The sequence below is a fragment of the Balaenoptera physalus genome (assembly GCF_965194825.1).
Source record: "Balaenoptera physalus genome assembly, chromosome: 3".
Classification (NCBI taxonomy): Eukaryota; Metazoa; Chordata; class Mammalia; order Artiodactyla; family Balaenopteridae; genus Balaenoptera; species Balaenoptera physalus.
Genome location: NC_138890.1, coordinates 143,318,464 through 143,343,871, shown reverse-complemented (window position 1 = coordinate 143,343,871; position 25,408 = coordinate 143,318,464). Strand labels below are relative to the sequence as shown.

Sequence of the window (25,408 nt, the reverse complement as noted above, 5' to 3'; positions counted from 1 at the left end):
TGATCTTGAGGAAATGTTTTCAGTTTTTCACCATTGAGAATGATGTTTGCTGAGGGTTTGTCATATATGGCCTTTATTATGATGAGGTAGGTTTCCTCTATGCCCACTTTCTGGAGAGTTTTTATCATAAATTGGTGTTGAATTTTGTCCTTAGCTTTTTCTACATCTATTGAGATGATCATGTGGTTTTTATTCTTCAATTTGTTACTATGGTGTATCACATTGATTGATTTGCATATATTGAAGAATCCTTGCATCTCTCGGATAAATCCCACTTGATCATGGTGTATGATCCTTTTAATGTGTTGTTGGATTCTGTTTGCTAGTATTTTGTTGAGGATTTTTGCATCTATATTCATCAGTGATATTGGTCTGTAATTTTATTTTTTTGTACTACCTGTGTCTCGTTTTGGTATCAGGGTGATGGTGGCTCATAGAATGAGTTTGGGAGTGTTCCTTCTTCTGCAATTTTTTGGAAGAGTTTGAGAAGGATGGGTGTTAGCTCATCTCTAAATGTTTGAAAGAATTCACCTGTGAAGCCATCTGGTCCTGGACTTTTGTTTGTTGGAAGATTTTTAACCACAGTTTCAATTTCATTACTTGTGATTGGTCTGTTCCTATTTTCTATTTCTTCCTGGTTCAATCTTGGAAGGTTATACCTTTCTAAGAATTTTTCCATTTCTTCCAGGTTGTCCATTTTATTGGCATAGAGTTGCTTGTAGTAGTCTCTTAGGATGCTTTGTATTTCTGCTGTGTCTGTTGTAACTTTTCCTTTTTCGTTTCTAATTTTATTGATTTGAGTCCTCTCCCTCTTCTTCTTAATGAGTCTGGTTAATGGTTTATCAATTTTGTTTATCTTCTCAAAGAATCAGCTTTTAGTTTTATTGATCTTTGCTATTGTTTCCTTTGTTTCTATTTCATTTATTTCTGCGCTGATCTTTATGATTTCTTTCCTTCTGCTAACTTTGGGTTGTGTTTGTTCTTCTTTCTCTAGTTCCTTTAGGTGTAAGGTTAGATTATTTATTTGAGATTTCTCTAGTTTCTTGAGGCAGGCTTGTATAGCTATAAACTTCCCTCTTAGAACTGTTTTTGCTGCATCCCATAGGTTTTGGATCATCATGTTTTCATTGTCATTTGTCTCTAGGTATTTTTTGATTTCCTCTTTGATTTCTTCAGTGATCTCTTGGTTATTTAGTAACGTATTGTTCAGCCTCCGTGTGTTTGTGTTTTTTACGTTTTTTTCCCTGTAATTGATTTCTAATATCATAGCGTTGTGGTCAGAAAAGATGCTTGATATGATTTCAATTTTCTTAAATTTACTGAGGCTTGATTTGTGACCCAAGATGTGATCTATCCTGGAGAATGTTCCGTGCACACTTGAGAAGAAAGTGTAATCGGCTTTTTTTGGGTGGAATGTCCTATAAATATCAATTAAATCTATCTGGTCTATTGTGTCATTTAAAGCTTGTGTTTTCTTATTAATTTTCTGTTTGGATGATCTGTCCATTGGTGTAACTGAGGTGTTAAAGTCCCCCACTATTATTGTGTTACTGTCGATTTCCTCTTTTACAGCTGTTAGCAGTTGCCTTATGTATTGAGGTGCTCCTGTGTTGGGTGCATATATATTTATAATTGTTATATCTTCTTCTTGAATTGATCCCTTGATCATTATGTAGTGTCCTTTCTTTTCTCTTGTCACATTCTTTATTTTAAATTCTATTTTATCTGATATGAGTATTGCTACTCTGGGTTTCTTTTGATTTCCATTTTCATGGAATATCTTTTTCCATCCCCTCACTTTCAGCCTGTATGTGTCCTTAGGTCTGAAGTGGGTCTCTTGTAGAGAGCATATATATGGGTCTTGTGTTTGTATCCATTCAGCGAGCCTGTGTCTTTTGGCTGGAGCATTTAATCCATTCACATTTAAGGTAAATATCGATATGTATGTTCCTATGACCATTTTCTTAATTGTTTTGGGTTTGTGTTTGTAGGTCTTTTCTTCTCTTGTGTTTCCCACTTAGACAAGTTCCTTTAGCGTTTGTTGTAGAACTGGTTTGGTGGTGCTGAATTCTCTTAGCTTTTGCTTGTCTGTAAAGCTTTTGATTTCTCAATCAAATCTGAATGAGATCCTTGCCAGGTAGAGTAATGTTGGTTGTAGGTTCTTCCCTTTCATCACTTTAAGTATATCATGCCAGTCCCTTCTGGCTTGTAGAGTTTCTGCTGAGAAATCAGCTGTTAACCTTATGGGAGTTTATTTGTATGTTATTTGTCGTTTTTCCCTTGCTGCTTTCAATAATTTTTCTTTGTCTTTAATTTTTGCCAGTTTGATTAGTATGTGCCTCAGTGTGTTTCTCCTTGGGTTTATCCTGTATGGGACTCTCTGTGCTTCATGGACTTGGGTGGCTACTTCCTTTCCCATGTTAGGGAAGTTTTCGTTTATAATCTCTTCAAATATTTTCTCTGGTCCTTTCTCTCTCTCTTCTCCTTCTGGGACCCATATAATGCGAATGTTGTTGTGTTTAATGTTGTCCCAGAAGTCTCTTAGGCTGTCTTCATTTCTTTTCATTCTTTTTTCTTTATTTTGTTCTGCAGCAGTGAATTCCACCATTCTGTCTTCCAGGTCATTTATCTGTTCTTCTGCCTCAGTTATTCTGCTATTGATTCCTTCTAGTGTATTTTTCATTTCAGTTATTGTATTGTTCATCTCTGTTTGTTTGTTCTTTTATTCTTCTAGGTCTTTGTTAAACATTTCTTGCATCTTCTCGATCTTTGTCTCCATTCTTTTTCCGAGATCCTGGATCATCTTCATTATCATTATTCTGAATTTTTTTTCTGGAAGGTTGCCTATCTCCACTTCATTTAGTTGTTTTTCTAGGGTTTTATCTTGTTCCTTCTTCTGGTACATAGCCCTCTGCCTTTTCATCTTGTCTATCTTTCTGCGAATGTGGTTTTTGTTCCACAGGCTGCAGGATTCTTGTTCTTCTTGCTTCTGCTGTCTGCCCTCTGGTGGATGAGGCTATCTAAGAGGCTTGTGCAGGTTTCCTGATGGGAGGGACTGGTGGTGGGTAGAGCTGAGTGTTGCTCTCTTTATGTTCTTTTTTAAAGGCAAACAGATTTCTAGGAATTGTGGTATTTAGATATACGTACAGCAAAGGGCTAATAGTAAAGATAGATTTTGACTAAATCATAAGCCACATATTGTTAGACAGGTTTGGAAAGAATAATTTGTGGGAAAAGGAAAGGAAAAAAAAAAAGAAACTCTTTGCAATAGAAGAGTTCCATGAAGTTCTTTCTCCATGATAAGTAAGGAAAACAGATGCTAACACTAAACACATCCCCAAATACCTGCGCTACCTATTGTGGTGCAGACAGGAACCATTTATCCTCACTGCTGTCCAAATCCCTTTTATTTTCTGTATATATTTTTGACAATAATGTTTGTACATTATAATTTTTAGAGAAAAAGTTATATTTTAAATACATTATTTAAATAAATACGTAGTTGCATAGTATTTTCAGCTCTTGTCTACCGCAACTTATTTTCTCTGAGAGAGATGTCAGTTGGGTAATGGTGTTGGTCAGGCAGCAAAAAAATGAATAGTAATGTTTACCTACATGATGATTTAAAAATGATTAGAATTGGGCACTGTATGTATCCGGCCCTAGTTTGCAGTCTCTTATGTGAAATTGCATTGTTTCAATATGGCATGAAGGTCAGAAGCCCCAGACACTGACCTGCTGAGTTGCCACTATCAGATGGCCTGCTGACTGTGCCACCCATGGTGACCCTCTGTCATGGATTCAATCCCACCACCTGTCAAGGGAGCTGGGTCTTGATAATCAGTTTTAAGTGGATCAGGAAGAACCTGGATGTGGGTTATAAGGTCTCTCCCCTTCTCAAGGACTGAGTTGAAGAATATTGGGTTGAAAAGTTAAAGAGAAGCTAAGGGTAATAATAAAGTTTTTGTCTTTGTTTTTGAAAAGTAACGTGGTTTTGGCAAACGTTGGATGTTAGCAATTCAATAAGTTTCCATTGCTTACTTTATGCCACGATTTCAGATGATTTTTTTGAATATGTGCCATAAGGGAAATCTAGCTGCCTATTTGAGTTCTGTTAAATACTAATCTTCAACCTGTATTTATGTATTATATGAAGCTTAGTTGAACCATTTCGGGTTCCAATTTCATCTTAGAGCAAATGTACTGCTGTGAAGTTTCTGCTTCTAAGCAATTCACAAATGAAATGCCAATAGGCAATACACTTACAGAAAGTGGAAAGGTAATGCTACCTCTTAAGTATCAAATAGGCAGAGCTATAAAGGGATAACAGCTCCAAGTTTTGGTGAGGGTGTGGAAGGCAGTCTTTATCACTCATTGTCAATATGAATATAATATGATAAAAACGTTTTTGGAAAGCAAGTTGATACATTGTACCAAGAAAGACTTTATATTTTAAAATAATATTTATCTAGAAATTCCATTTTCTAAGGTATAGTCTAAGGAAATGGTCTTAGAGTATAGATCTATCTGTGATAGACTTGTCTATTATAGCATTGCTTATAATAGCAAAATCTTGGGAAAAATCTGAAGGACTAACAGAAGGTTGATTAAATAAATCACAGAATGTCCATATAGGCTTTTGCAGACATTGAACATTATGTGGAAATACACCAGTCACAGATTTGTTCAAGATGGTGAAGTAGCAGGACGTGCTCTCACTCCCTCTTGTGAGAGCACTGGAATCACAACTAACTGCTGAACAGTCTTCGACAGGAAGACACTGGAACTCACCAAAAAAGATACCCCATATCCAAAGACAAAAGGAGAAGCCACAATGAGGTGGTAGGAGGGGCACAATCACAATAAAATCAAATCCCATAACTGCTGGTGGGTGACTCACAAACTGGAGAATACTTATACCACAGAAATCCACCCACTGGATTGAAGGTTCTGAGCCCCACGTCAGTCTTTCCAACCTAGGAAAGGAGGAGGAATTCCTAGAGAATCAGACTTTGAAGGCTAGCAGGATTTGATTTCAGGACTTTGACAGGACTGAGGGAAACAGAGACTCCACTCTTGGAGGACACACACAAAGTAATGTGCACATTGGGACCCAGGAGAAGGAGCAGTGACTCCATAGGAAACTGAAGCAGACCTACCTGCTAGTGTTGGAGGGTCTCCTGCAGAGGCGGAGGGTGGCTGTGTCTCACCGTAAGGACAAGGACACTGGCAGCAGGAATTCTGGGAAGTACTCTTTGGCATGAGCCCTCCCAGAGTCCACCATTAGCACCAACAAAGAGCCCGGGTAGGCTGCAGTGTTGGGTTACCTTAGGCCAAACAACTAACAGCGAGGGAACCCAGCCCAACCCATCAGCATACAAGTGGATTAAAGTTTTACTGAGCTCTGCCAAACAGAGCAACAGTGAGCTCTACCCATCTACAGTCCCTCCCATCAGGACTCTTGCACAAGCCTCTTAGATAGCCTCATCCACCAGAGGGCAGACAGCAGAAGCAAGAAGAACTACAATCCGTAGGCTTGTGGAACAAAAACCACATTCACAGAAAGATAGACAAGATGAAAAGGCAGAGGGCTATGTACCAGATGAAAGAATAAGATAAAACCCCAGAAAAACAACTAAATGAAGTGGAGATAGGCAACCTTCCAGAAAAAGAATTCAGAATAATGATAGTGAACATGATCCATGACCTCCAAAAAAGAATGGAGGCAAAGATTGGGAAGATGCAAGAAATGTTTAACAATGACCTAGAAGAATTAAAGAACAAACAAACAGAGATGAACAATACAATAACTGAAATGAAAACTACACTAGAAGGAATCAATAGCAGAATAACTGAGGCAGAAGAATGGGTAAGTGACCTGGAAGACAGAATGGTGGGATTCACAGCTGCAGAACAGAATAAAAAAAAGAATGAAAAGAAATGAAGACAGCCTAAGAGACCTCTGGGACAACATTAAACGCAACAATATTCACATTATAGGGTCCCAGATGGAGAAGAGAGAGAGAAAGGAACCGAGAAAATATTTGAAGAGATAATAGTTGAAAACGTCCCTAACTTGGGAAAGGAACTAGCCACCCAAGTCCACGAAGTGCAGAGAGTCCATACAGCATAAACCCAAGGAGTAACACACCGAGACACATAGTAATCAAATTGACAAAAATTAAAGACAAAGAAAAATTATTGAAGCAGCAAGGGAAAAATGACAAATAACATACAAGGAAACTCCCATAAGGTTAACAGCTGATTTCTCAGCAGAAACTCTGCAAGCCAGAAGGGAGTGGCATGATATACTTAAAGTGATGAAAGGGAAGAACCTACAACCAACATTACTCTACCTGGCAAGGATCTCATTCAGATTTGATTGAGAAATCAAAAGCTTTACAGACAAGCAAAAGCTAAAAGAATTCAGCACCACCAAACCAGCTCTACAACAAATGCTAAAGGAACTTGTCTAAGTGGGAAACACAAGAGAAGAAAAGACCTACAAACACAAACCCAAAACAATTAAGAAAATGGTCATAGGAACATACATATCGATATTTACCTTAAACGTGAATGGATTAAATGCTCCAGCCAAAAGACACAGGCTCGCTGAATGGATACAAACACAAGACCCATATATATGCTCTCTACAAGAGACCCACTTCAGACCTAGGGACACATACAGACTGAAAGTGAGGGTATGGAAAAAGAGATTCCATGAAAATGGAAATCAAAAGAAAGCTGGAGTAGCAATACTCCTATCAGATAAAATAGACTTTAAAATAAAGAATGTTACAAGAGACAAGGAAGGACACTACATAATGATCAAGGGATCAATTCAAGAAGAAGATATAACAATTTTAAATATATATGCACGCAACATAGGAACACCTCAACACATAAGGCAATTGCTAACAGCTATAAAAGAGGAAATCGACAATAACACAATAATAGTGGGGGACTTTAACACCTCAGTTACACCAATGGACAGATCATCCAAACAGAAAATTAATAAGAAAACACAAGCTTTAAATGACACAATAGACCAGATAGATTTAATTGATATTTATAGGACATTCCACCCAAAAAAAGCCGATTACACTTTCTTCTCAAGTGTGCACAGAACATTCTCCAGGATAGATCACATCTTGGGTCACAAATCAAGCCTCAGTAAATTTAAGAAAATTGAAATCATATCAAGCATCTTTTCTGACCACAACGCTATGATATTAGAAATCAATTACAGGGAAAAAAACGTAAAAAACACAAACACACAGAGGCTAAACAATACGTTACTAAATAACCAAGAGATCACTGAAGAAATCAAAAAGGAAATCAAAAAATACCTAGAGACAAATGACAATGAGAACACGACGATCCAAAACCTATGGGATGCAGCAAAAACAGTTCTAAGAGGGAAGTTTATAGCAATACAAGCCTGCCTCAAGAAACAAGAGAAATCTCAAATAAATAATCTAACCTTACACCTAAAGGAACTAGAGAAAGAAGAACAAACATAACCCAAAGTTAGCAGAAGGAAAGAAATCATAAAGATCAGCGCAGAAATAAATGAAATAGAAACAAAGGAAACAATAGCAAAGATCAAAAAACTAAAAGCTGGTTCTTTGAGAAGATAAACAAAATTGATACGCCATTAGCTAGACTCATCAAGAAAAAGAGGGAGAGGACTCAAATCAATAAAATTAGAAACGAAAAAGGAGAAGTTACAACAGACACAGCAGAAATACAAAGCATCCGAAGAGACTACTACAAGCAACTCTATGCCAATAAAGTGGACAACCTGGAAGAAATGGACAAATTCTTAGAAAGGTATAACCTTTGAAGACTTAACCAGGAAGAAATAGAAAATATGAACAGACAATCACAAGTAATGAAATTGAAACTATGTTTAAAAATCTTCCGACAAACAAAAGTCCAGGACCAGATGGCTTCACAGGTGAATTCTATCAAACATTTAGAGAAGAGCTAATACCCATCCTTCTCAAACTCTTCCAAAAAATTGTGGAAGAAGGAACACTCCCAAACTCATTCTATGAGCCACCATCACCCTGATACCAAAACGAGACACAGGTAGTACAAAAAAATAAAATTACAGACCAATATCACTGATGAATATAGATGCAAAAATCCTCAACAAAATACTAGCAAACAGAATCCAACAACACATTAAAAGGATCATACACCATGATCAAGTGGGATTTATCTGAGAGATGCAAGGATTCTTCAATATACAGAAATCAACCACTGTGATACACCATAGTAAAAAATTGAAGAATAAAAACCATATGATCATCTCAAGAGATGCAGAAAAAGCTAATGACAAAATTCAACATCAATTTATGATAAAAACTCTCCAGAAAGTGTTCATAGAGGGAACCTACCTGAACATAATAAAGGCTATATATGACAAACCCACAGGAAATGTCATTCTCAATGGTGAAAAACTGAAAGCATTTCCTCTAAGGTCAGGAACAAGACAAGGATGTCCACTGTTGTCACTATTATTCAAAAGAATTTTGGAAGTCCTAGGCATGGCAATCAGAGAAGAAAAAGAAATACAATGAATCCAAATTGTAAAAGAAGAAGTAAAACTGTCACTGTTTGCAGATGACATGATAGTATACTTAGAGTATCCTAAAGATGCCACCAGAAAACTTCTAGAGCTAACCAATGAGTCTGGTAAAGTCACAGGATACAAAATTAATGCACAGAAGTCTCTTACATTCCTATACACTAATGATGAAAAATCTGAAAGAGAAATTAAGGAAACACTTCCATTTACCATTGCAACAAAAAGAATAAAATACCTAAGAATAAATCTACCTAGCAAGACAAAACACCTGTATACAGAAAACTATAAGACACTGATGAAAGAAATTAAAGATGATACAAACAGATGGAGAGATATACCATGTTCTTGGCTTGGAAGAATCAATATTGTGAAAATGACTATACTACCCAAAGCAATCTACAGATTCAATGCAATCTCTATCAAATTACCAATGGCAATTTTTACAGAACTAGAAAAAAATATCTTAAAATTTGTATGGAGACAAAAAAGACCCTGAATAGCCAAAGCAATCTTGAGGGAAAATCTGGAGGAATCAGATTTCCTGACTTCAGACTATACTACAAAGCTACAGTAATCAAGACAATATGGTGCTGTCACAAAAACAGAAATATAGATCAATGGACCAGGATAGAAAGTCCAGAAATAAACCCACACACCTATGGTCAACTAATCTATGTAAAAGGAGGCAAGGATATACAATGGAGTAAGGACAGCCTCTTCAATAAATGGTGCTGGGAAAACTGGACAGCTACATGTAAAAGAATAAAATTAGAACACTCCTTAACACCATACACAAAAATAAACTCAAAATGGATTAAAACCTAAGTGTAAGGCCAGACGCTATAAAACTCTTAGATGAAAACATAAGCAGAACACTCTTTAACAGAAACCACCGCAAGATCTTTTTTGATCCACCTCCTAGAGTAATGGAATAAAAAGAAAAATAAATGGGGCCTTATGAAACTTAAAAGTTTTGCAAAGCAAACTAGAAACAAGATGAAACAACAACCCTCAGAGTGGGAGAAAATATTTGCAAATGAATCAACAGACAAAGGATTAATCTCCAAAATATATAAATAGCTCATGCAGCTCAATATTAAGAAAACAAACAACACAATCCAAAAATGGGCAAAAGAGCTAAATAGACATTTCTGCAAAGAAGACCTGCAGATGGCCAAGAAGCACATGAAAAGCTGCTCAGCATCACTAATTATTAGAGAAATGCAAATCAAGACTACAATGAGGTATCACCTCGCACCAGTTAGAATGGGCACCATCAGAAAATCTACAAACAATAAATGCTGGAGAGGGTGTGGAGAAAAGGGAACCCTCTTGCACTGTTGGTGGGAATGTAAATTACAGCCATTATGGAGAACAGTATGGAGGTTCCTTAAAAAACTAAAAACAGAATTACCATATGACCCAGCAATCCCACTACTGGGCATATACCCTGAGAAAACCATAATTCAAAAAGACACATGCACCCCAATGTTCATTGCAGCACTGTTTACAATAGCCAGGTCATGGAAGCAACCTAAATGTCCATCAACAGACAAATGTATAACGACAAGTGGTACATATATACAATGGAATATTACTGAGCCATAAAAAGGAATGAAATTGGGTTATTTGTAGAGACGTGGATGAATCTAGAGACTGTCATACAGAGTGAAGTAAGTCAGAAAAGAAAAACAAATGTCGTATGTTAACGCATATATGTGGAACCTAGAAAAATGGTACAGATGAATCGGTTGCAGGGTAGAAATTGAGACACAGATGTAGTGACCAAACGTATGGACACCAAGGGGGGAAAGTGGTGGGGGGGAGGGTGGTGGTGGTGGTGATGTGATGAATTGGGAGATTGGGATTGACTTATATACACTAATATGTATGAAATGGATCACTAATAAGAACCTGCTGTATAAAAAAATAATTAAAATTAAATTAAAAAAAAGAAAATTATGTGGCAGAATAACATATGATGACATGGAAATAGTTTCATGATATATTTAGTGAAAAAGAACAATATATAAAATAAGATGTAGTATATGATCCTATTTTTTAAAAAACTTGTAACATAATCAATGCTACCCCTGAGGTGTGTGAGGCCCCAGGGACAGTTTTTTAATGGGGTGCCTCTTTATATAAATGATTAAAGTCACTCCAAATTAGTGTCAGCGCCATACTAGCTGTCTGATCTCAAGCAATTTGGAGAAAGACTACCTTGCTGGCCAGTGGCTCACCAGGCTGCTCTCTGGGAATGAGGTCTAGCTGTGAGCGAGGGATGACTCTATAGGTGGAGTCCCAGAGCTCCTTGGAACATCTGGTTGACCCCATGCCTGGTGGGGGAGAGAAGCAGTAGAGGGTAGGAGAATGTCCCACAAGGAAGAAACACGGCCTGGGCCCATGAGGGACTATGTGTGGGCTCAAGACATCCTGCCTATATAACCCTGCCAGCCTGGGCTGATTCCAGGCACTGCAAGAGGACTTCAAAAAATTTGAGGCAAATGCTTCTGGTAATTGGTATCCACGTCCAGGCTCAGGGCACTCTACCTATGCTGGCCTCAGGTGGTTCCAACTGCCAGAGGAAACTTAGACAATTTTGATAAAGGCCCTCCAAAGCTGGGGATGGGGAAGAAGGGTACCTAAAGCATAGATCAGGATGGGTGTTCTTCTTACTGGGGTCTAAGGGTGGGACTGATTATGTATGTGCAGAAAAAGATTGGAGAGATTTACACCAAAATTGTGGGTGGGTTGGGTTCTACTTTTCCCTTCTATTTCAATCAATTCATAAAATTTTTTTTACAATGAAAAGAATTATTTTTGATTAAGGAAAGGTTATTTTAAAGAAAGAATGTATAAATGCAAGTAAGATATATTAGCTGAGATGAAGGTTAAGTGAGAGCTTTTCTAGTATGGGTCACTGTTGGAGCTTACCTGAACATTTTTCCCAGTCGTAGCAGGTGTCATAGCCACAGGATTCTTTCTTTGTGCTACTGGATGAAAGTTTTGTCCTTTCAAGACCCCATTCTAGCTGTGGACCTTCTTGGCATGAACCAACATGTAGAAAATGGAATTGCTGATTGTTCAAACATTTCTCGGCCAAAAACTTACAAGCGGTTGAAGTAAAGTGATGACTGGAGCTTGTATCAAGCACACAGATATCTTCTGAATAAAAGCTGTCCAAGAGAGGAAAGCAAGCATTTATATATGAAGAATAGAAAAGAAGAGATGGCGTGTAGCCAACTCATATGTTAACTTACCACCCAGATATTCTTTACCCCAATTTCTCTCCTTTTAGACTCTCATTTTGTCTGGCATGCTCTGGGATTCCTCTTTCTAAAATTTCATTTTAAGCATGGTACTACTCCCCATTGCCTTCAAATTAAAGTCTGAAATATTAAATTCTGATGATCAAAATCTTCCATATTTTGATCCAATCAACTTTTCTTTCTAGAATCATTTTTCCATCCTCCTTAATCCCTCTTTATCATCTGAAAAATTGATAATTTTCTAAACTAATAAGATTATTGTTCCTTTGCTACCATGCCAAGCCCTACTCAATCAATGTTGCATTGTCTCTCCTCTCTGCCTATCTGCATCCAGATCAATTCCTGGCTATATTTTGAAGCTAATCCTGATCGACCTAGCTGATGGTAGCCTGTACGTCCTCTGAACACTTTTTTAACAGTTATTAATTGTAATACAAGAGTCATATATAATTATATAGCTTTGTAAGTGTATTTGTATTGTGGTTAAGAGCATGAGCTTTTAAGTCAATTAATCCCTGGGTAACTTGCTAAATCTAAGTAAATGGATGGCTCCTGCTAACAAAAGGTTAGCCATAGTCCTTCTCTTGCTGAGAGGACAAGAATGCCTTGATTATTCCAAATATAAGTTTCTTCTCTAATGTCAACTTTAGAGTTAACAATCAGTGCACCAGTGTGTAAAATTGTTTCCAGGAACTGAAGCCCATAGCTGAGAACAATAGGCCACTTTCTGAAAACTTAAGCTGTAGGGCCAGCTACTCTCACAAACATCTTCAATGCCATATAAAAGAGGACTGAGGAGTATAGAAAGGGGCTAGAGAGGTAGGACTGAGCTGAAATTCAGACAGTTCCAGAGGACAGTCTGTATTCTCATGGTTGGGTATTGCAAGGATAAAGATAGAAGTTTCCTCTGGGTTAAATGGACAATGGGAACATTTTAAGTACTCCCTAGAAGGCCATCTGCTGGGTGAGGGGACCCCAGCTGCAAGAAGCTCATACAAAGTGGACCACTTGTGGTTAATACTGAGGAGGGTAGATAGAGCCATCTTTGGGTTGAATTCTATCAGTGGAATGTTACAGAAAAAGACCATGTAGTGTTCTCATAAATAAATAAACAAACAAATTAATGTGTCCCTACAAGTGTTTGTTCACTTGTAGCTCAGAGGAATGTGAGAGCGAATCAGTGTTAAAAGTGAAAAAAAAAAAGTTGGTGCAAAGAAATAGAAGAAAAATTTAAAAGTAACAATTATGGACACACGGTTTTAAAAATGAAAATTGCCTTAGAACAGTCTGCATTGTTTAAAATATATATTTCAAAGTAAAAAAAAGCACAGTCTGTTGGCTTCCTACTCCATCATTCATTCTCTCTCTCAGTCATTGAACTCTAATTTTATTCAAAAACACTTTTGCTTCTAGCCAAAGAACTGCATTTCATAGCCTCCCTTGCAGGTCCACGGGGCCATGTGAATAAGAGAAGGGTAATGAGATGGACGCCATGATAAGTTTCCCAGGAACTCTCATTAAAAAGAGAGACTGTTTCCATTTCTGGTCTTCCTTCCTTTGTACTCCAGCAGGGAAGTCTTGGATCATGAAATAAATTTAAGAATGTCAGAAGAGAAAACTTTACTTTGATAAAAATAAATAAATAAGTAAAGTATCAGTTATACTTCAATAAAAAATAAATTATGAATATTAGATTTAAAAAAATGAATGGCAGAACAGAAAGCAGGAAGGAGCACCAGTCCTATCTGAAATGAGAGAATCACCAGACCATCCCTAGACTGCCTTCTCCTGCATTTATTTTGTGAGATAGAGAAACAAAACTTTACCTTAAGCTAATGTTATTTCGGATTAAATTCCCCTGAAAGTAGCTCTTAAATTAATAAGCACCCTCGACATGCCAGGGTTAGTTCATGTAAAAAAAGGCAGTTATAACAGAAGAGAGTCGTGGCAGCCATATAAGGATATATCATTTTTCTTCAAGCTCTCTGCCACCACATGAAAGAATAATCTCACAAAGGGATGTGTGTGTGTGTGTGTGTGTGTGTGAAGTCCATGCACACACCTCTTTCTCTACTCCAAGCTTTTGGAGGCACAAACTAGCCCTATATTTAGGGAGAAGAGAAAGCCTTTGATATACATGAGTCTGATTTTAAACTGGACAGGAATGAGTCTTTATCATCAGAATGAGACTATTCTTTTTTAAAACATCCTTATTGGAGTATAATTGCATTACAATACTGTGTTAGTTTCCGCCATATAACAGAGTGAATCAGCTATACGTATACGTATATCCCCATATCCCCTCCCTCTTGCGTCTCCCTCTCACCCTCCTTATCCCACCCTTCTAGATGGTCACAAAGCACCAAGCTGATCTCCCTGGGCTATGCAGCTGCTTCCCACTAGCCATCTATTTTACATTTGGTAGTGTATATAGGTCCATACCACTCTCTCACTTCGTCCCAGCTTCCCCTTCCCCTTCCCCATGTCCTCAAGTACATTCTCTACGTCTGTGTCTTTATTCCTGTTCTGTCCCTAGGTTCTTCAGAACCTTTTTTTTTCTTTTTTTTAGATTCCATATATATGTGTTAGTTTGAGGAATTTTTCTCTTTCTGACTTACTTCACTCTGTATGACAGACTCTAGGTCCATCCACCTCACTACAAATAACTCAATTTCATTTCTTTTTATGGCTGAGCAACATTCCTTTGTATATATGTGCCACATCTTCTTTATCCATTCATCTGTTGATGGACACTTAGGTTGCTTCCTTGTCCTGGCTATTGTAAATAGAGCTGCAATGAACATTGTGGTACATGACTCTTTTTGAACTGTGGTTTTCTCAGGGTATATTCTCAGCAGTGGTATTGCTGGGTCATATGGTAGTTCTATTTTTAGCTTTTCTAGGACCCTCTATACTGTTCTCCATAGTGGCTGTATCAATTTACATTCCCACCAAGAGTGCAGGATGGTTCCCTTTTCTCCACACCCTCTCCAGCATTTATTGTTTGTAGATTTCTTGATGATGACCATTCTGACCCGTGTGAGGTAATGCCTCATTGCAGTTTTGATTTGCATTTCTCTGATGATCAGTGATGTTGAGCATCCTTCATGTGCTTGTTGGCAATCTGTATATCTTCTTTGGAGAAATGTCTATTTAGGTCTTCTGCCCATTTTTGGATTGGTTTGTTTGTTTTTTTGATATTGAGCTGCATGAGATGCTTGTAAATTCTGGAGATTAATCCTTTGTCAGTGGCTTCATTTGCAAATATTTTCTCCAATTCTGATGGTTGTCTTTTCATCTTGTTTATGGTTTCCTTTGCTGTGCAAAAGCTTTGAAGTTTCATTAGGTCCCATTTGTTTATTTTTGTTTTTATTTCCATTTCTCTAGGAGGTGGGTCAAAAAGGATCTTGCCGTGATTTATGTCATAGAGTGTTCTGCCAATGTTTTCCTCTAAGAGTTTTATAGTGTCTGGCCTTACATTTAGGTCTTTAATCCATTTTGAGTTTATTTTTGTGTATGGTGTTAGAGAGTGTTCTAATTTCATTCTTTTACATGTAGCTGTCCAGTTTTCCCAGCACCACTTATTGAAGAGGCTCTCTTTTCTCCATTGTATATTCTTGCCTCCTTTACCAAAGATAAGGTGACCATATGTGTGTGGGTTTATCTCTGGGCTTTCTATTCTGTTCCATTGATCTAGATTTCTGTTTTTGTGCCAGTACTATACTCTCTTGATTACTGTAACTTTGTAGTATAGTCTGAAGTCAGGGAGTCTGATTCCTCCAGCTCCGTTTTTCTTTCTCAAGGTTGCTTTGTCTATTCGAGGTCTTTTGTGTTTTCATACAAATTGTGAAATTTTTTGTTCTAGTTCTGTAAAAAATGCCATTGGTAGTTTGATAGGGATTGCATTGAATCTGTAGATTGCTTTGGGTAGTATAGTCATTTTCACAATGTTGATTCTTCCAAGCCAAGAACATGGTATATCTCTCCATCTGTTTGTATCATCTTTAATTTCTTTCATCAGTGTCTTATAGTTTTCTGCATACAGGTGTTTTGTCTCCTTAGGTACGTTTATTCCTAGGTATTTTATTCTTTTTGTTGTAATGGTAAATGGGAGTGTTTCCATAATTTCTCTTTCAGATTTTTCATCATTAGTGTATAGGAATGCAAGAGATTTCTGTGCATTAATTTTGTATCCTGCTACATTACCAAATTCATTGATTAGCTCTAGTAGTTTTCTGGTAACATCTTTAGGATTCTCTATGTATATTATCATTTCATCTGCAAACAGTGACGTTTTGCTTCTTCTTTTCTGATTTGGATTCCTTTTATTTCTTTTTCTTCTCTCATTGCTGTGGCTAAAACGTCCAAAACTATGTTGAATAATAGCAGTGAGAGTGAGCAGCCTTGACTTGTTCCTGATCTTAGAAGAAATAGTTTCAGTTTTTCATGATTGAGAATGATATTGGCTATGGATTTGTCATATATGACCTTTTTATGTTGAGGTAAGTTCCCTCTATGCCTACTTTCTGTAGGGTTTTTTTTTTATCATAAATGGGTGTTGAACTTTGTCAAAAGCTTTTCTGCATTTATTAAGATTATTGTGTGGTTTTTATCTTTCAATTTGTTAATATGGTGTATCACATTGACTAATTTGCATATATTGAAGAATCCTTGCATTCCTGGGATAAACCCCACTTGATCATGGGGTATGATCCTTTTAATGTGCTGTTGGATTCTGTTTGCTAGTATTTTGTTGAGGACTTTTGCATCTATGTTCATCAGTGATATTGGCCTGTAGTTTTCTTTTTTTGTGACATCTTTGTCTGGTTTTGGTATCAGGGTGATGGTAGCCTTGTGGAATGAATTTGGGAATGTTCCTCCCTCTGCTATATTTTGGACGAGTTTGAGAAGGATAAGTGTTAGCTCTTCTGTAAATGTTTGATAGAATTTACCTGTGAAGCCATCTGGTCCTGGGCTTTTGTTTGTTGGAAGATTTTTAATCATAGTTTCAGTTTCAACGCTTGTGATTGGTCTGTTTATATTTTCTATTTCTTCCTTGTTCAGTTTTGGAAGTTGTGCTTTTCTAAGAATTTGTCCATTTCTTCCAGGTTGCCCATTTTATAGGCATAGAGCTGCTTGTTGTAATCTCTCATGATCCTTTGTATTTCTGCAGTGTCAGTTGTTACCTCTCCTTTTTCATTTCTAATTCTTTTGACTTGAGTCTCCTCCCTTTTTTTCTTGATGAGTCTGACTAATGGTTTATCACTTTTGTTTATCTTCTCAAATAACCAGCTTTTAGTTTTATTGACCTTTGCTATTGTTTCCTTCATTTCTGTTTCATTTATTTCTGATGTCATCTTTATGATTTCTTTCCTTCTGCTAACTTTGGGTTTTTTTGTTCTTCTTTCTCTAATTGCTTTAGGTGTAAGGTTATGTTGTTTAATTGAGTTGTTTCTTGTTTCTTGAGGTAGGATTGTACTGCTATAAACTTCCCTCTTAGAACTGCTTTCACTGCATCCCATAGGTTTTGGGTCGTCATGTTTTCAACGTCATTTGTTTCTAAGTATTTTTTGATTTCCTCTTTGATTTCTTCAGTGATCTCTTGGTTATTTAGTAGTGTATTGTTTAGCCTCCATGTGTTTGTATTTTTTGCAGTTTTTTTCCTGTAATTGATATCTAGTCTCATAGCATTGTGGTTCGAAAAGATACTTGATATGATTTTAATTTTCTTAAATTTACCAAGGCATGATTTGTGACCCAAGGTATGGTCTATCCTGGAGAATGTTCCATAAGCACTTGAGAAGAAAGTGTATTCTATTGTTTTTGGAAGGAATACCCTATAAATATCAATTAAGTCCATTTTGTTTAATGTGTCATTTAAAGCTTGTGTTTCCTTATTTATTTTCATTTTGGATCATCTGTCCATTGGTCAAAGTGGGGTGTTAAAGTCCCCTACTATGATTGTGTTACTGTCGATTTCCCCTTTTATGGCTGTTAGCATTTGCCTTATGTATTGAGGTGTTCCTCTGTTGGGTGCATAAATATTTACAATTGTTATATCTTCTTCTTGGAGTGATCCCTTGATCATTATGTAGTGTCCTTCTTTGTCTCTTGTAATAGTCTTTATTTTAAAGTCTATTTTGTGTGGTATGAGAATTGGTACTCCAGCTTTCTTTTGATATCCATTTGCATGGAATATCTTTTTCCATCCCCTCACTTTGTCTGTATGTGTCCAGAGGTCTGAAGTGGGTCTCTTGTAGACAGCATATATATGGGTCTTGTTTTTGTATCCATTCAGCCAGTCTATGTCTTTTGGTTGGAGCATTTAATCCATTTACATTTAAGGTAATTATCGATATGTATGTTCTTATTACCACTTTCTTAATTGTTTTGGGTTTGTTATTGTAGGTCTTTTCCTTCTCTTGTGTTTACTGCCCAGAGAAGTTCCTTTAGCACTTGTTGTAAAGCTGGTTTGGTGGTGCTGAATGCTCTTAGCTTTTGCTTGTCTATAAAGGTTTTAATTTCTCCATTGAATCTGAATGAGATCCTTGCACGGTAGAGTAATCTTGGTTGTAGGTTTTTCCCTTTCATCACTTTAAGTATGTCCTGCCACTTCTGGCTTGCAGAGTTTCTGCTGAAAGATCAGCTCTTAATCTTATGGGGATACCCTTGTATGTTATTTGTTGTTTTTCCTTTGCTGCTTTTATTATTTTTTCTTTGTATTTAATTTTCGATAGTTTGTTAATATGTGTCTTGGTGTGTTTCTCCTTGGATTTATCCTGTATGGGACTCTCTGCACTTCCTGGACTTTATTTCCTTTCCCATGTTAGGGAAGTTTTCAACTGTAATCTCTTCAAATACTTTCTTAGGCTCTTTCTTTTTCTCTTCTTCTTCTGGGACACCTATAATTCAAATGTTGATGCATTTATTGTTTTCCCAGAGGTCTCTGAGACTGTCCTCAGTTCTTTTCATTCTTTTTTCTTTATTCTGCTCTGTGGTAGTTATTTCCACTATTTTATCTTCCAGGTCACTTATCCGTTCGTTAATCTCAGTTATTCTGCTATTGATCCCTTCTAGAGTATTTTTAATTTCATTTATTGTGTTGTTCATCATTGTTTGTTTGCTCTTTAATTTTTCTAGGTCTTTGTTAAATGTTTTGTATTTTCTCCATTATATTTCCAAGATTTTGGATCATCTTTACTATTATTACTCTGAATTCTTTTTCAGGTAGACTGTCTATGTCCTCTTCATTTGTTTGGTCTGGTGGGTTTTTACCTTGCTTCTTCATCTGCTGCATATTTGTTTGTCTTCTTATTTTGTTTAACTTACTGTATTTGGGGTCTCCTTTTCCCAGGCTGCAGGTTTGTAGTTCCTGTTCTTTTTGGTGTCTGCCACCAGTGGGTGAGGTTGGTTCAGTGGGTTGTGTAGGCTTCCTGGTGGAGGGGACTGGTGCCTGTGTTCTGGTGGATGAGGCTGGATCTTGTCTTTCTGGTGGGCAGGGCTGCTTCCGGCAGTGTGTTTTACTGTGTCTGTGAACTTATTATGATTTTAGGCAGCCTCTCTGCTTATGGGTGGGGTTGTGTTCCTGTCTTGCTAGTTGTTTGGCATGAGATGTCCAGCACTGGAGCTTGCTGGCCGTTGGGTGGAGCTGGGTTTTAGGATTGAGATGGAGGTCTCTGGGAGAGCTCTCGCCTATTGATATTACATGGTGCCGGGAGGTGCCTGGTGGTCCAATGTCCTGAACTCGACTCTCCCACCTCTGAGGCTCAGGCCTGACCCCCAGCTGGAGCAGCAAGACCCTGTCAGCCACATGGCTCAGAAGAAAAGTGAGAAAAAAAGGAAATAAAGAAAAAAATAAAATAAAAAAAGTTTTTAAGTTAAAAAATATTATTAAAATAAAAAAAGTAATTAAAAAAAAGCAGGGAGCAACCAAACCAATAAACAAATCCACCAATGATAACAAGTACTAAAAATTATACTAAGATAAACATAAAAATCAGAAACTAGTCAGTCACATACGGCAATCACCATGTCTACAGTTGGTCCCAAAGTCCACCTCCTCAATTTTGGGATGATTCCTTGTCTATTCAGGTATTCCATAGATGCAGGGTACATCAAGTTGATTGTGGAGATTTAATCCGCTGCTCCTGAGGCTGCTGGAAGTAATTTCCCTTTCTCTTGTTTGTTTGCACAGCTCCTGGGGTTCAGTTTTGGATTTGGCCCCGCCTCTTCATGTAGGTTGCCTTCTGGCATCTGTTCTTCACCCAGACAGGAGGGGGTTAAAGAGTGGCTGATTATGGGGCTCTGGCTCACTCAGGCTGGGGCGACGGAGGGGTACAGAATGAGGGGTGAGCCTCTGGTGGCAGAGGCTGGCATGATGTTGCACTAGCACAAGGTGCACCTTGTGTTCTCCTGGGAAAGTTGTCCCTCGATCATGGGACCCTGGCAGTGGTGGGCTGCACAAGCTCCCAGGGTGGGAAGTGTGGATGGTGACCTGTGCTTGCACATAGGATTCTTGGTGGCTGCAGTAGCAGCCTTAGCGCTTTATGCCCGTCTCTGGAGTCTGCGCTGATAGCTGCATCTTGCGCCTGGCCCGCAGAATGAGACTGTTTTAGTAACAAAAGCCGTGCAAACTTAGTGGACAAGGGTGAGAGACAATTAAGAAAGCTTTCTACCAAGTGGGGAATGAGGAATTCAACAGAGCACAGGGGGTATCAGTTATATGAAGAATTAATATGCTTTGTGTTCATGGTTCAAGAAGTCCAGCTCCTCCATTAAGTTGGTTACACTAGACTGGTTTTCCGTTTCTAAACAGAGTCCATAGGGTATCTCTTACCCACAGTCTTCTTCTGGAGACATGCAAACACATTCAGATCCCAACTGTTTTTGTCCTGGTTGACAGTGGCCTTTTAAGCGTGCCAAGGTATCTGAAACAAAAGAAAATGAAGATAAGAACAATGCACAGCATGGATTTCAAGTGATAAGTTTGAATTTAGGAGAAAAGGCAGTGGTGAAATGTTCTCATTTATCTTTTGGAGTTAGAGCATTCATTTTGGCTTTTCCAAATATGTTGTCATGAAATAGTCCATCGGAAAGGTCCTTTCTAGCTCTAGGAGCTGTCGTTTTCCAACCTAGAACTGCTACTAAGTTCAGAGAACTAAAGAAAATGGAATTGGTGAAATTTTTGCTCATTTGTTTTTCAAACATTTATTGAGCGACTATGATTTCCCAGCAGTGCCATAGGTTCTGGGGATAGTGGGTTGAGAAAAATTTGACCCAGATCCCATGCTCTCAGAGCTTCTAGTCTTGTGGAGCAGACAGACATTAATCAAGAAACCACACTGTACACATAGAATTGCTGCTGTTATTAGTGCTATTAAAGAGAAAGCATATAATCAAGAAAATTGATGTAGCCAGGAAGGTTATGAACGGTAAAATGGGAAGAGAAAAGGGAGTGTGTTTGAAGCAAAGGCAATAGCAGGCATAAACGTGCTCAAAAGAGAGATAATGTGTGACTTTCTTGGAAGTGTAAGAAAGCCAGGGAAACAAGGGCATGGAAAAGGTACAGCCAGAGAGATGGCTGTGTGGCAGACTGTGTAGGGTCATAAAGGGCTTTCAAAGGATTTTTGTCTTATTTTATAAGCAGTGGCAAGTCTTTGATAGGTTTTAGCAGGGGGTGGTGTGACAAAATCAGGTCTGGATTTGGAAAAGAAATTAATTTTGGCTTATCTGTGGAGAATGAATTTGGAGAGGCATGGTGGTCAAGGGCGTAGACAATTTATGAGGTTATTATAGTAGTTTGGGTGAAAGAGAATGGTAATTTGGACCAAAGTGCTAGAGGTAGAAATGGAGAGAAGTGGATGAACTTGAGACATTTTAAGCACATAAAATGGATGATATTGCATATTGTGGGTATGTTATGAGAACTGTCAAGTATAATTCTTAGGTTTATAGTTTGCATAAGAGAATAGATATTGGTGCCTTAACTGAAATAGAAAATACTAGAAGATATTAGTTGTAGGGAAGCTATGGTGATGACTCAAGAATTCCTCTCTGCATATGTTGAATTTATAGTCTCTTTAAGACAGCCAAACAAAATAGACACATAGGAATTTGAATATTCAAGTCTAAAACTCAGTGGAGAAGTCTGTGATAAAGATTTAAATTTGTTATTAGCCTATGGGGGAATCATTGATGCTATGGGTATGGGTGAGATTCCCCAGCAGGAGAGTGTAGCATGAGGTGAGGGGACAGATCTGAGCCTTGAGGAACTCCAACATTTAAAGTCCATGCAAAGGCAGGAGCCTTCCAAAAATAGAGGGCAGCAGTCAGAGAGGTAGAAGCTAAACCAGACAGCGTTGTGTCTTGGAAGCCAGGGAAAGAACGAATGTGCAGAAGGTCAACACTGTTGAATGCTGCTGAGAGGGCAAGGCAGATGAGGACCAAAATATTACCTATTCTGTTTAGCAATATGGATGTCAGTGACAACAATTGTGTGAATGGATTTGGGGGGATAATGGCTTGAAAGTCAGATTTTTCTTATAAGAATAATCAATGAAGAAATGCAGCTCCCAAATGTAGCTATTTATCCCTGCATGATATTCTAGATATTAGGATGTTATGTGGAAAAAAAAAAAAGAATGAAAACAGCAGTAGTCCCCTAATAGTGGGAAAACAGACATTAATCAAACAATCATAGTGATGGGTTTATAATTAAAGGCAGAGATAGGTATTTTAAAGAAATACAGTTCCAGGAGATCATATCACCAAAAAATCCAACTGAGAAATATAAGGAAGATCTAAAAGGAAATGATGCTTGACCTAAGATGAGCAATTGAATAGTGTGTATGAGAGGAAGGGAGATTAAAGTAGAAGGAAGAACACTTGAATATATTATACGGAAGGGGAAATCTTGGTTATCTTTGCTTATGTTCAGGCTCATCCAGAGAAGCTTTAGACTGGTTGAATTAAACCTGGAGCTGACATCCTGAGCCTCCTGGATGAAACACGGTCTAGTCCCTGGACTGGATCTGACTAACCAGGCATCCGCAGAACCACAGTGGCCTCTGGAAGCAAGTAATTGTCAAAGGAGGGCTGTAGGCAGGTATATCAGGCAGGAGGTTTGGTAGGGAAGGAGGTTTATGTTAGAGGCAAAAATAAAGATTTAGAAAATTGGTAGGTTTTCTTCTTTGCTGCTATGCATTTCCATTCCCTATTATTACCTTCTGTTAGGACCCTCATTCGATCTGGTGAAATTTGGCTCAGAACTTTCATGAACATGGAGACCTATAGCTGCTGGTAAGGTCTCAGATACTAAGATTTCCATTGACATGGGCTTGTTTTTTTTTGGTTTCTGTGTGGCTACGCCTCTTTGGCTTTTGTACATAAATCCACGCTTAGGTCAAGGAAGGACCCTAAGCTATACATTGTTTCCAAAGAGCGTCAACTTTCAAGCACACAGAGCATTGTTCCCTCCCTACCAATTTGACATTATCAATGATCACCTGCAAGGACTCTGCTCCCTCACTAAGCGTCAGGTGGAAGCCCAAACTGGCCCTCAGCTGCCCATGCTGCCTGCCCTGCACAGTTTGTGAGTAACACAGAAATGAGAACATTGCGATTTTTAAGTGCTGAGGGCAAGGGGATCTTCCGGAGGTGTTGATTTCTTAGAGGAAGGGAAAAAACTAACAGTGGAGGTGTGCAGCATCTCATTTCTTCAGGAAGCAAAATTCTTTTTCACGTTGAAAGAATTAAAAGTCTTCCTGGCCAACCAATGACCTGAAGTCTGTTTATCACACAGCTCCTTCCACATTGACAGGAAAGATTGTTCAGTTTTATTGATGATTTTCTTTCTTTTTCTGTGACTCCCTTCATTGATCTTCCTGACAACGTTGTTGAGAGAAAGTATATGAGATGGGATATTTCTTTCCTTTATCTCGATGTAGAACATTTCGTTATCTCCCAGTTTGGATTATAATTTTAATTTCTTTTCCAAACACGGAGACATGCGTGCATTTGCGTATGTGTGTGTGTGTGTGTGTGTGTGTGTGTGTGTGTGTACATATGCTGTTATTTTTTATAAAGAGGAGGATGCTACCTAAGATGCCCAGAGGATCTTAACTCTCTAAACTCTGTGGTCCCCAAATGCATTCATACCTCTGACATATATGATCAGGAGTCGAGTGAAACCAAGCCACAATACTAACCTGAAGTTCTCACAAATTTCCATGTGGTCTCTCTATCAATAGTTTTAAGGTTATATAATCGGTTAAGTTTCCCCTTTTCCTTCACACATGGTAAAAGCCCAGAAGAGGATAAAGAAGGCAAGATGGCAGAGAGCTTGAGGAATTATCAGAGCTGCTGCACAGTTCTTGTTTGACCCAAACTGTCTGACTTTGGGTCTAATTTAGCCTCTCTGTGCCTTTGGTGTTTTTTTTTTTAATTTTATTTATTTATGGCTGTGTTGGGTCTTCGTTTCTGTGCGAGGGCTTTCTCGAGTTGCGGCAAGCGGGGACCACTCTTCATCGCGGTGCGCTGGCCTCTCACTCTCGCAACCTCTCTTGTTGCGGAGCACAGGCTCCAGACATGCAGGCTCAGTAGTTGTGGCTCACGGACCTAGTTGCTCCGCGGCATGTGGGATCTTCCCAGACCAGGGCTCGAACCTGTGTCCTCTGCATTGGCAGGCAGGCTCTCAACCAGTGCGCCACCAGGGAAGCCCTGGTTTTTCATTGACAAAATAGGCTCAATCATATCTGAGCTCAGAAAGATCATCAAGGATTCTCTGATTAAAAATGAGACATTACTTGAAAAAGCATGTTGAGAACTTTGGAAGATATGAATTAGTAGAAGCTCCCTTAACTGTCCTCCAAGTAACCAACAGGCCAGACTAACCAGGGTGTTCAGCTGCTCCATGCCAGCTGCCTGTCTAACACTGAACTGCAAGCTTTACAGGCTCCTCTCTGCCACAGCTTCACACTTCTGCCCTCACCAGTCCAGCTATACACTTACCAAGAGTCAGTTTGGTTTGTTTCCAAGTCTATTTATGCCATTTACTATTGTAATTGTGTAAGTTGATTAAACATATCAACTGATAAAGGAGGAAAAAGAGTTGTTTTTATAAAAACTAAGGTGAAAATGCTGAATAATTGAAAGTGGTTTGCAAAAATTTTGCTTTGAATTAATGTGGATGAGACTACTATAAAAGATTAAGGAAAAATAAAAGCATTTTGTAGTCAAATTTGCTGCAAAATTTGCCTTTAAGCTTTCATCTCACTTCAAAAGAGAGATGATTCTCAACTTTGTCTGTATCTGGATTAACTCGGAGAGATTTTATACAAACACGAAATATTGGGTCCTCCCAGCTCAATGGCATCAGAACCAGGGGATGGGACTTAAGCAGAGGTGTTTCTTAAAGAAGTGCCCCACTTGGAGTTAAAAAACCCACTGTCTTAGAGAAACTGATATGAGATAACATAGATGATGAATTATGTATTTGTTTTATTCGAGAAAGAAATCTTGGAACTCAAATCAGGAGACCCTT

At 38.2% G+C, this 25,408-nt stretch overlaps 1 protein-coding gene across 2 annotated transcripts in view; it reads right to left on the bottom strand.

The window, feature by feature from the left end:
- C6 (complement C6) overlaps positions 1-25,408 on the bottom strand; it is a 93,482-nt gene that overhangs the window by 5,184 nt on the left and 62,890 nt on the right. For both annotated transcript variants that reach the window (XM_082454513.1, XM_082454512.1), the window contains exons 16-17: positions 20,705-20,795; positions 11,534-11,775 (exon numbers count right to left, since the gene is read on the bottom strand). In XM_082454513.1, the coding sequence (XP_082310639.1) occupies positions 11,534-11,775; positions 20,705-20,795 (333 nt within the window). The remainder of the gene's footprint in view (positions 1-11,533; positions 11,776-20,704; positions 20,796-25,408) is intronic.